The sequence below is a fragment of the Platalea leucorodia genome, assembly GCF_965183815.1.
Source record: "Platalea leucorodia genome assembly, chromosome: 4".
Classification (NCBI taxonomy): domain Eukaryota; kingdom Metazoa; phylum Chordata; class Aves; order Pelecaniformes; family Threskiornithidae; genus Platalea; species Platalea leucorodia.
The window spans coordinates 115,752,925-115,765,619 of record NC_138826.1 but is presented as its reverse complement, the minus strand read 5'-3'; the positions used below and the strand labels follow the sequence as shown (position 1 = coordinate 115,765,619).

The 12,695-nt window shown below is 40.8% G+C and overlaps 1 protein-coding gene across 2 annotated transcripts in view; it reads right to left on the bottom strand.

The window, feature by feature from the left end:
- GNAI1 (G protein subunit alpha i1) overlaps nucleotides 1–12,194 on the bottom strand; it is a 38,315-nt gene extending 26,121 nt beyond the window's left edge. For both annotated transcript variants that reach the window (XM_082309546.1, XM_082309547.1), the window contains exon 1: nucleotides 11,694–12,194. In XM_082309546.1, the coding sequence (XP_082165672.1) occupies nucleotides 11,694–11,811 (118 nt within the window). In that variant the 5' untranslated portion in view covers nucleotides 11,812–12,194. The remainder of the gene's footprint in view (nucleotides 1–11,693) is intronic.
- Between the last annotated feature and the right edge of the window lie 501 nt (nucleotides 12,195–12,695).

Below are 12,695 nucleotides of genomic sequence, written 5' to 3'. Positions count from 1 at the left end.
ATGGAACTTCACTAATAGCAAATAACTGATGTTCTCTTCAAAATTAAAATAAGATTTAAATTTGTTACTTGAAAAAAGAAAAAAAATCTAAAGTGGTTATCTTCTTCCATACATAGTAGTATGCTCAGAAACAATCACTACATAATTTGAAATCATGGTATGGAAGAACATGATTAAAGACCTTCTGGAACACGAGTTTGAGTGGATGTTGGATATGACCACACTACACAAGATAAACGCTGAGGGCTCCAACAGAGACGACCACCTCCTTTGCTCTTACAATGTTTACCAAGACAGTTACTGGCAATTTCTGCCAGCAGAGTACAGCATGCCTCATCCAGACATCCAAATATATATCTAACAGACTTCTAGAAATCCAGAGTGCCCTGACATTTTTCTTGACAGTGTGGTTGGCCTTCATGGCCTTTTACTGTTCACTGAGCTATAAATATGGTGTGTAAAGATGGTAGGTTCAGTGACTGAGATACCAGGGAGAACTTCTACTACTAAGCAGACTATCATTAATCACAATCAAAGATACTTTACAAACAATTCCCCACTGCAATAGAGGCATACTTTATGCAGGTTATTCTGGCGGAGAGATACAACAAAAGAACTTGGAAATCACAGCATATTTTCATCTCAGGCTCCACTGGCAATTCAGAACAACACTACTGTTGTATTATCTACAATTGTGACAGATCCGACAGTCCCTGCTACCTCATGTTACTATGTAACTGTACAAGGAGGTGGGAAAATCAGAAAGCAAAGTGTATGCGTTCCTATTCAAAATAGGAAAAAGAACTCATGTAAATCTCAACTGATTTTATTCAAAGCTCTACTTGTCATGTAACACCAAGCTACATTATTTGCAAATGTGATAAGTGGGTACTGTCAACGTTTATACCAGGCCAAATGCAGTTATACTAAAAGTTAGCCCATTATTGTAAAAGTAGTGCAATAAACTTTAGTTCACATAAATTCTCAGTCTTCACTCACGCCTAACTTAACAATGTTTTTCATCCTGTAGCTTGAGGACTAAGATCCACAAAAGTAAGTAGAATAAGCATATTGATAGTTGACCTAAATTCACTATGAAAAGGTCTCCACCTCCACCAAAAAATTGTAAGGACTTACAAACTGACACAGATTGAAACGTTAAATGAAGAGATCTAGCTATCCTGACTGATCTTTTTCAAAAGCAAACATTTTCAGAACTCTTATTGGTATTTGAACCAGGAAAGAAAATTCAAGTGTATACTCAACCATATTCTTTTGTTACATACACACAAAGCTACCTACACACAGAATATTATTTGTGGTTAACAGTACTAAAACAAAAATCTGGCTTGTTGTTGTTGTTTAAACAGACTTTGTATTTAACTGGTCTCAAACTGAGAAAGCTTTGAAGTACATAAAAATTCAACCCATTCAAACAGGCAGTTGCACCCAACAAGCCCAGAAGCAAGGAATAAGATAGATACCTACATAAACAGCAGCTTGTTAGGCTTCAAACAAGTACGTTGTCAAAGCCTGATCTAATCTAACCCAACCCCAAAAGGTCCTATGTTCCAGAACAGCAGGCACAGAAAATAACCTAAGTAGTCTCTCATCTAGGAATTAAATTACAGCCTTTGCTAGCAAACACTGAGGCACTAAAGCATATTAGAAGGGATCCCTGTCAGTGTCTTTAAGAGCTTTAGAAAGCATATAATGGGTTTGCTAAGAGTTTACCAGATTTATTAAGGATCAGTAACTGAATCTGCATACAGCTGAGAAATCCAATTTCAAAACACTTCAAGAAATATTTCTTGCATCAAGAACACAGACAATACTTAAATGAGACTTAGCAGCTTATTTTCAGTCCACCTTTGTGCAGTACATCACTGGTAGATTCCGAAATCAACAAACATTCAAAATAACATTTCATTAAATAAAATCTATAAATACTCAAGACAATTGTCTTGTTTACTCCCAATTTTGTTATTGCAAGACATTTACCTCCAGTCATAGCAAGTTTTAAAATTGCATTCCAATACGACATTCACACTGTATTCTAATATTAGTACAACTTTACTGTTTTAACTGGAGACTAATGTCTCCATCCTCCTCTCTACTGTTTGGACACTGAGCTGGCAGTTATGCTGCTTGTCCACTACCATCTTGCATTCCTCACAAAGTGCTAGGCAGAAGAGGGTTCTTCCGAGTCAAGCCTATGACCTATAAGTTAGAATAGCGTAAGGAAACCTAAGTCTGAGACTCCTTGGATCTGGAACAAAAACAAACTCCTACCTCCATTTTTCAATCAAGTGCCCTAATCAACACACACCTTGAGAAAGACTGGCACTATCTCCTATTCCAGCAACGAGGTTTTAAAATAAACTCTATTCAAAACCCACTTAACATGTCTATCAACTGAACCTTGCAGGTGAGCACAATTTCATGTTACTCCTAATCCGATTCTACAGTAAACTGTGACAGAGAAATGCAGAAATTGAAAGAATCCTATTCTGCACCCATTTTCCCCTCCACCTGCTGCCATGTATTTCCAGTACTCCATCTGCATAAGGCATGTATCTGTGCTCCTCATCATGCTTTTATTCAGGTCCTCACCAGACCATTATGAAATACCAGTTAAACTGACCACTCTAGCAGCAAACTAGAGTCCAAACAGGACAGCCAATTTAACTATTAAACCAGCACAAAACTGAATTAAGCATTTAAAAGTGCCAGGGAGAGGGCAAAACCATTCAGCCAGATGCTGCAAGAGCACTCTCCTTTTTAGCAACACAGAGCTGCTAGAATGGCTCAACTGCTTATTAGACAACATGCACTGCTTATTTCCAGCATTCTGATACGAATTTAGAAAGTAGGCAAGAACCTCTTGAGTTTTACTGGAAACTATTAAAAAAACCCCAGAGATTCAGAACGTCCTTATGATCATGATGGGTAACAACTCATATTATGAGCCAAACAACTACAATAGCTACATCCATGTAAAAAACCAACATATAGTTGTATGCAAGAAATTATTTTATCAACTTTGCAAATGGAAGATGTGATACAGGTAGCTATTTGATTCCAACAGTATTTTCATTTCAAGAAACAGACCATATTAAATTCTAGAAGATATTAAGAATTATAAACCTGTTTCACAGTTTCAACGGGAATTTTCATTACAGTACATTGATTTCTTCTTTAAAAGCAATCTGTTTCGAGCAATGATTGTAAAGACTTCCTGTCCATTCTGGTTGCCTAGATACTGTTATATTTCACTAAAGATTTAATCAGGTACCTTTGCTAAGTATATTACACACTTCAAATGCAATACTACATTTCTAAAAAGCATATATGAAAATGTAATGAGGTACAGTTTATTTCATAAACTGAAGCACTGTATATTCAAATAGTGTTGATTCCTTTAAATAAGTAGCTTTACAAAAAGTATTTTCTAATTTCAATATCAATTTATATAGGTACATATAATATTGCAGTTTACATGCATCTCTAAATATAAATACATAGTGCCCATATAAAAAATACAGATGTATGTCAACACTGCTACTGGATTTATTAAGTTGATACGTAAACATACAAGAAGTTGTGTTCTTCAGAGCTTCAATGACCCTTCAATTACCAAAGCCAGGACAGGAAAGCAATTTGTGTGTCTATCATATGTTTAACAACAAATCTCATATTTAAAGATTTGGTTCTTAAATGCTCTATGTTGATTACCCATATCAGTTGGGATCCTGAAAGAATGGTATCAAGAAAAAATTTTAAAAATTACACAGAAATATGGTTTTCAAGGAAGGAGCTAGCCATCAATTAAATCAAAATGAAATGGAAAGTCAAAATTTGATCTGAACATTCTTTCAAATCAAGGAATAATGCACATGGGTATCGGTGACACTAGGTGATTTTTAGGCCATTTTACTGGGACAGCATAAAAAGATACATGATAGTTTACCTCCTGTTACATATTCAAGCTATAGATAATTCCAGAGATTTTGAAGCTGGCTCCACAGCTTTGCAAATTCCAAGGGCAAAGCCATGATGATGGGAAACATCTTCCAAATCCCCAACTCTAACACTTCTTACAGCTATGAGCAGTCACAAACACGGATAATTAGTCTGTGACATCATATCATTCCTTCATTTCCCACCCTGATTCTCATTAAGAAATCTTATTTTGTCTTATCTGCTCCTACTCAATGGACAAGGAAAACAAAGTATGTTTAGCTTTAAGAAGTGATAAGTTCAAATCTTCTTGCAAAAGCATACGTTCCTAGTACACGAAAGTGCCTCAGCAGTTTATTAGACGATTGAGACAAAAATAAACTTAAATATCTTAATTATCCTTCCACTCAGAAATGTCACTAAGTCGAGCCACTTCAAAATCTCTGCATTCTTCCAAATAGTGCACTCAAAACTTCTTGCTCTCACAAGTTCAAAGTTCTGATTTTTCCAGCTGCTCTCTATGTACCTTACCAACTTAAATACTTTTTGGATACAGAATCTCTCAGGTGAAGCTAACTAAGTTCCATTTACAAAATAACAAAACAGTAATTTACACAAAGCCTGAGGTAACAGTAGGACACTGAGCAAACAAGGGCAATAAATAGAACAGCTGACCTCAGTAAAGCTGGACAATGACTAAGACTCAACCTCAGAATAGCAAGTTTTCATCAATACAGGGTCTCCTATACACATCTTGGGGAAAGAGCATTTTAATAGCTAATTATCAAGTCAGTTCAGATCTTTATTTCAGCATTTCCATGGCAGAAAAACTTCACACTTAACAGAACATCTTAAATATCTCTTTTCTACTTCCAGTTTTCTACGTTGACCTTTGCCAGATAGAATATTACAAGAAACACTGCAGACATCCATCAAGCTCAGCAGCAAAACTGACTTGAGAATTTCATGCCCTCTGAAGCTGGACTCATGGCTTGGTTTCAAAATATTTAGCCAGACTTTAGGATCTGCGGCTACTCAATTCTTCATTCTCAGAGGACCAAAACAACTAAAGGGTAAAATGTGGCAGCAAAAGAACAATCCACTTTGGCAATAAGATTACATAAATCAGCACAGCCTAACTCTTTATAGCACAAAGCCCAAGTTCAATTTGTGCCAATTCACAACTATGCAAGAAGCTATACTGTAAACTTTAGTTCTTAAGTGATTTAAAATAACTTCACAAAAGGAGGTTAGCTTAAATACATTATCATTTCAGTAATATGATCTATAGGACTGAAGTAAGCTGTCATACCAATACAATGATGACACAATAAATTGTCCTGCCAGAAAAAGTAGGAAGAAACTAATTAAGTCAGTGTATTATAGAACTTACGTGTAGTCTTGAGGCACCACTGTTGCTAGGAGTGAACGGCTCACCAAAAAGTACCTTACCAAAGTACCTTACCAGAGCTTTTTTGGTCTCTAACGGGGGGGGGGGGGGGGGGGTAGGGGGGGGGGGAGAAGCATTACATTGTTTTTAAAAGACAACTTGAAGGAAAATAATTTTTTAAGCTTAAAATATTTGCTAACTCTTAAAATAAAATATTTTTTAAAAGCCTTAGTGCCTGATGCAAAAGATAAGTTAAAGTAATTTTTAGATATATCCATAACTACACTTTTTAATCAGGAGACAAAAAAGCAAAGTCACCATTACTGGTATCATGACATGGTACAAAACATACAGTTTCTCTTTAGTCCTTTCTAAAACAACATGCGCTGACGTAATTTTTTTCCTAAGAATGTTAAAGAATTAAAATCATGATACTATCATAAAGGGTGATTTTATAAAGAAACTTCCAAAATGAAGATTTCAAATAATAATGCAACAGATGACCTGAAATCACTAATTTGTATTGTAGTGAAGAAGTCTATATACACATTGAAGACCAATATTATGTTGTAAATTTTTACACCAACATTCAAATAGAAAGAGACAAGCATAAAAGAACACAAATTGCAATTATACAAACACAACCTTAACTGAATGGCTGTGTTTTCTGTACATCCATAAGCCTCCATTCACAAAAGCAAGGGGGATTATTACACTATGGGAATCTAGTAATTTTGACTTTGTTCTTTGAAATTATTGTTATATTTAGTACAAAGGCTTGAGGACTTCATTGACTTAACTACAGAGTCCAATATAAACGTCCACATAAATAACATCCTGATTGCCAGAGTCCAACTGTACCGCATTAAAATGCAAGAAAGCTCCTAGTTCAGAACTCCCGCTAAATCTAAGCAGACAGGCAAAAAGTCAGGGCAGGGGGAGGCAGGGCAGACAGACAAGATCAACAAGCAAAAAAAAAAAAAACAAACCCAAACCACAAAACAGCTTTTAAATAAGAGGTGAACTTTGTAAATACCTATAGATAGTTGTACCTGAAGGTGAGACAGGAAATATTTTGTCAGAAATGTTTTAGACTAGGCTGGCATAACTTATAAAGATGAGGTCAACATCTCCGAAACGTGCAATACTTGTTTGTGAAAATAAGGCTCTTTTGAGAGCTCCCATAAGTTCAGACTTCTAAAGTCTTTTGTCTGCAAGGGTGGAGAAAGAGAATACTCTGGAGAAAAGGCAAGAGAAATAATGGTACAAACAGCATATATACATATTTTTTTAGTCCAATGTGCAGTCAGGTCTGGAGGAAGGCAGGTATTGCCAAGGACTGTGAGGATCATGCAGTTGAGAAGATGAGTATGCAGTGGGAGTCAGTTGAGTGAGAAGACAGAAAGATGCTAGTCTGTAACAAAAGAAAAGCAGCCATAAAAGATGCCTGAGATGTGAAGATTTAGAAGAACAACTGAATAGAACTGTTTTAGTTACTGCCTTAGGGAACAAGAACTGCAATGTAAAAGATTAAGAGCAGTACCCTGTCTTAAGTTAAAAAACAGGTATCTTTAAGAACATGACATACCAATGTCCCAGTACGAATCACAAGGATCTATTCAGGAATGGAAAAGTGGGTCTGTTGGTCATGAGCATGAGGTTCAACAAGGCTCAGTGCCGGGTCCGGCACTTGGGTCCCAACATGCAACGCTACAGGCTTGGGGAGGAGTGGCTGGAGAGATGCCTCGTGGAAAAGGACCTGGGGGTGCTGGTCAACAGCCAGCTGAATATGAGCCAGCAGTGTGCCCAGGTGGCCAAGAAGGCCAACAGCATCCTGGCTTGCATCAGAAATAGCGCGGCCAGCAGGACCAGGGAAGAGATTGTCCCCCTGTACTCGGCACTGGTGAGGCCGCACCTCGAATCCTGTGTTAAGTTTTGGACCCCTCACTAGAAGAAGGACATCGAGGTGCTGGAGCATGTCCAAAGAAGGGCAACGAAGCTGGTGAAGGGTCTGGAGCACAAGTCTTATGAGGAGCGGCTGAGGGGGCTGGGGTTGTTTAGTCTGGAGAAGAGGAGGCTGAGGGGAGACCTTATTGCTCTCTACAACTACCTGAAAGGAGGTTGTAGCAAGGCAGGCATCAGTCTCTTCTGCCAAGTAACAAGTGATAGGACAAGAGGAAATGGCCTCAAGTTGCACCAGGGGAGATTTAGGTTGGATATTAGGAAAAATTTCTTCACCAAAAAACTTGTCAAGTACTGGAACAGGCTGCCCAGGGAAGTGGTTGAGTCCCCATCCCTGGAGGTATTTAAAAGATGTGTAGATGTGGTGCTTAGGGCCATGGTTTAGTGGTGGACTTGGCAGTGCTAGGTTAACAGTTGGACTTGATGATCTTAAAGGTCCTTTCCAACCTAAATGATTCCATGATTCTGTGAGCATAAAGGTATCCATTGAAATTAAATCTGCAAACATGATTATCCAGAAAGTAGATAGATAACTACAGTTGTCAAATATATGGTCTGTGACCTCCTGGATCCCAGGATCTACTCCTAAAGAATGTTTAAGACCTATCTATTGCCTTTTTCATTCAATATACTAAGAACCAGAACAGTGAATTTGCTATATTAGGCGAAGAATGTGATAATCCACAAGACAAAGCGCTAATCCTATAAACTCATGCTGCCAGTTTGAATGTATTCATAAAACCTGATGAGTTAACCTCATACCAGAAGGCTTTCTACTAAATGAGGTACTGCCTGTTCTCCTGTAGTTGGCATAAATTCAGTCTTATGTGCTTTAGCTAATTTAACAGAAATGTACTTGCAAATCCACACCTGATCTGGATCACATGTATATTAATGCAGCACACAGACTGGTCACAGAGAACCACCGTCTCCCACCATGAGTAGAATTACGCTCGTTCTGCAAGCATCACCAGAATTTTTATTTGTTTAACACCAAAATTTAAGATGAGGAACCGTGAAAAAGAAAAACACCTTGGGTCTACTGCTTTCTCTACTTGGAAGCCAGCCAAAATACACATTGCTTTTCAAAAATCTTGCTCACACTATGTATATGAGCTTATCTATAAGAAACAACAACAAAAAACAATAAAACAAAATATTACTTCAAACAATTAGGAAACAAGTTTAGGAACTGTCAACTTGACACATATTGAAGTGCTTACAGAAGAGTACTTCTGTATGTCAAATTTTTAGTGTTGGACAATGTACTAGACTGCACTTGTATTTTTTATTGAGTTCCCATGAAATTTAAGTATTTCTTTGTCACACATTGATTGAAAACAATTTTAAATGAAAGAAGCTCATTTATTTCATGATTTAAAAAAGAAAATCACCAAATTTCATGGATAAACCAGCATTTTCTATTTGGCTTACAAATTATATATATGCTCAAATTCAGCTTACTTCTAATAATGAGGATAGCTCTCAGAAATTTTCCAGAAGAGGTTCTCATGCTGTTGGGATAGCACATTGAAGTGGATAGAATTACAAGGCTAAAATACTGTTATACATGAATAATGTTCAGAATCCAGTATTTTTATTCCAAATGATCTGCAGTCAAATTTGTACAAAATGATGCACCAATTTACAGATATGATGAAAGAAGCTAGATAATCCAGGCCAAATTTTGCACAGCTTAAATATGTCTGCTTCTTCCTAGAGACAGGACAACAAAATATAAATCTAACATGGATCAGTGATACTGTTCACAAAGTCATGGTTTAGGTACAGCTATGTCATCTATCTCTTTTAATTAAATCACTGCAATTTCCTGTTTTAGAAAAACCTTTAGAAAAGCATATAATGGACTAAATTAAATTTTAAGGCTAGAAATAGACCGATTTTATAAACACATCTTCCCTCAACTGAGCATTCTAGCTCAAGCTTCAGTAGGATTCTCTAGTCAACAGACAAAAACATAGTTTTTATAGATGCTGGAATCAATCTGTCTCAGTGGGTCAATAGGTATACAGCTACATGCTCTTTGTCTACATAAGCAAGATATTTTAGATGCCTCACACATTGTATTTTCCTGGCAGCAGACCACAATTTGTACTTTTCCTTTTATTTCAGTATGTTTTTAACAGAACAAGCCCATAAATAGATGTAGGAGTACAACCGAGTAGATGATAAACTATGACATATGGGCTGAACAAGCAATTGGGAAAGTGAGCAGTGAGAAGAAAGTGACTATAGTGGAAGTAACTTTAAATAGTTTTGCCATCAGATAAAGCATTTGCATAACATTTAAGACATCCGACACAGTTGCAAGGAAAAGTAACAAAAAAAACTTTCATTCCAAGACGTGAAATACCAAATGTATCCATGAGTGTATATACAAAACCTCTTTCTGAGTGCAGTAAACATTTAGGTAATTTTTGTTTAAATAATGATTCAAACCCAGGTCCTAAATGAAGTTTGCCTGCTAGTTTTCACACCTCTTTTTAATAGGGGAGGGGGAAATATTAAACCAACTGAGCTACTGCTCAGAACACTATAAGAAAACACATGTATTTGAGCATTTGTTCCGTATCCTAAGATTTCACGAGATTCTAGCAAAAGAACATACCTACCTCAAAAGCTTTTCTGTATTAGAAACATAGAATTTATAAAATTTAAAAATAAAAGCTCATAACACAGGACTTTATACATAAGAGCATTAAACAACTGAAAATAGTGACAACATTCATTCTCAAGTTTAAAGCATCTTTCTGTAGGTGTGGATTTTATCCATATCCACAGAATATGATGAAAGATATGAAGGCAACTACCAAACTACATGTGCTAAAAGTTCCACACAGAACAGCAAAATACTGAAAAGTCATTTTAAATGCCTTGTCAGAAGACGTATAAAGCATTACTTCTCCACCTTCAAAAAAGATGGTAACATCTTCTGCAGTACTGCTATCGATCACATACAGAACAACCTTTCCATGCAACAATCTGAGGATTCCAAAGGTGTACGGGACTAGGCACAGTACCAACCAAAAGCCTAACAATTTCTGGAAAACAAACCAAGAATAAAGGCTTTAATTTTTTCTCTCACAAGCGAAATTCTAAATCCATAAACACATTTTAGGACATTTGTTTTTCTCATACTAGGTTTGTTTCACCTCTTCATCTACGCATGAAAGTGCTTCAGTTTCCTGTACCTTTCTGGAGCTATTTTAGAATTTAGCAACAGAAAAGTTATTTAAGAGGTCTACTACAATGTTTGTAGTGAATAGAGCAACTACAGCCAGGAATCTGGCAAAATCAGTGTCGAGGGGTGTGAGAAATTGGTCAGTCCTTTAAAAAGTTTGCCTGAAATTGTAGCTCTGGGAGGGGAAGGGCAGCACGAGGAAAGCTGCAACTCAACAGCTTTTTAACTCCGGATTAGAAGGATCCAGTCTGGTTTAACTATACGACATATACTGCAAAACTCCCTGCAACATTAATACAATGAAAATCTCACACCATTCAGCTGTCCGCACGTTGCACAGTAGTTTTAGTCCTGCACAAAGGTATATTTAATTAAAACACTCGCTTCCTTTTTTCTTGTATAGTAATTTTTAAAAATAATCTTATTTTACTTATCTGTACATGCAAGCACATCACTTAAAATATACAAAAAAGCTAGCTTCCAGTACTTGTGAGCAAAACTCAAGAACGCATGATAGCATATTATATGAGTCACTGTGTTATAGACTTAGAACCCCCATCAAGGTTGTACTTCCCGTTGTAAAATTCCAGCAACACAAGCAACTTCCACAAAAATTAAACAATGCAAAAAGTTAGACAGTGCTTTGCCTTGTGTTCCTTTGATGCTTTGTGCACGTTACCCTTACAGCAACAGTTTAGGAGGCGTCCGGGTCTACAAGAGGCATTAAGAGCAAACATCCTCCAACCTAAAATATCCTTCCTCTGAGCAGAGGTAGACAGAATCCACGTTAAAAGTTTGAGATGTTATCCCCTTCACGTGGAAGCCAGGGCCCCGGCACAAACCACGCCGTGCCGTTTCCCCAGCACAGCCCTGCCCCTAACCCCGAAAGAAGCCCAGGCGCCCACCTGCGTTAGCAGGCTGTTGCGCCTCCCCTCACCCCGAAAACTTTGGAGGGGCCCTGAGCACACAGCCACCACGGCAGAGCGCCGTTCCCTCTGCCGCCCCGCCCGGGAAGCGGGGCCCTCTCCTCGGCCCCCTCGGGGGCCACATTAGCCGCCGGCCGGCTCGGCGGGCACCTGCCCCGCCCTCGCCTGCACAGCGGCCCTCACCTCGGGGCTGGGAGGCGAGCGGGCGCCTCGCCTCAGGGCGCTGGCGGGGTTACTTCAGGGGGACCCTTACCTAAGAGGAGCAGCTTGACCTCCCTGGCCGCTTTCTCGCCATCCTCCCGCAGGTTCCTGTCGATCATCTTGCTCCTCTCCACCGCCGCCTTGTCCTCGGCGCTCAGCGTGCAGCCCATTTTGGGAAGGGGGCTGTTTTACTTCGCCGGGGGAAGAGAAGCAAGGGAGCGGCGGGGTTTCGCGCCCGGGGCCGCCGGAGAGGCGCTGAGGAGGGAGGGGGAGTGGGCGCCTCCCCGCTCTCTTTCTCCTTCTCCCCCTCCCTCACCTGAAACGCAACAGCGGCGTAGGCACCGCACGCCGAGTTTACCTCACACGCAAGCAGGCAGAGAGGAAGAGAACGGGGCGCCGGGGAGGGGGCTGGCCTGAAGCCGTCCCCAGGGGAAGGCGGAGAGGGAGAGGGCAGAGGGGCTGAGGCGGAGGCCGGGCACCGGGGCCGCTGCCGCCGGCCGAGAGGCTGCTGCTCCCGCCGCGCCGCGCCGCGCCGCCGCCCCTCCGGAGGCGATCGGTCGCGCGCACCGCCCACACGGCGGCGCGGAGGGAAGGGGAGGGGAGGGGGCGAGCCCGTGCACAGCGGGAAGGGCGGGGCGGGGCGACTGCGCGTGCGCACGGCATCAGCGAGCCGTTGGTGGCGGGGGCGGGAGGGGGGCGCAGCGAAGCCGCAGCGTGAATGAGGTTAAAAACGGGCGCGGGAGGAGGCGGTGGCGTCTGTGTGACGCCATCGCGCGCGAGACCCGGACACCTGCCAGCGGCGCGGGGGAAACCGCTGAGGGCTCGAATTTAAACGGTTCTGTGCGGGAGGTTCCGTCGGCGGGCGCGGCCGCCCCGGGCCCGCAGGGGCGGCTCCCGAGGCGGGGGGCGCCTGAGGCGTGGCGGGGAGCGGCAGCCCGTTCTCCTCAGTCACGGCCCCGCCTGGGCCCGCCTCGGTCCCCGTCGGCTACCGGCGCCCCCGCCTGCCTTGTGCTCGCTGCCCGCCGCTTCCCTGCCGAGATCCGTCAAGGGGCCG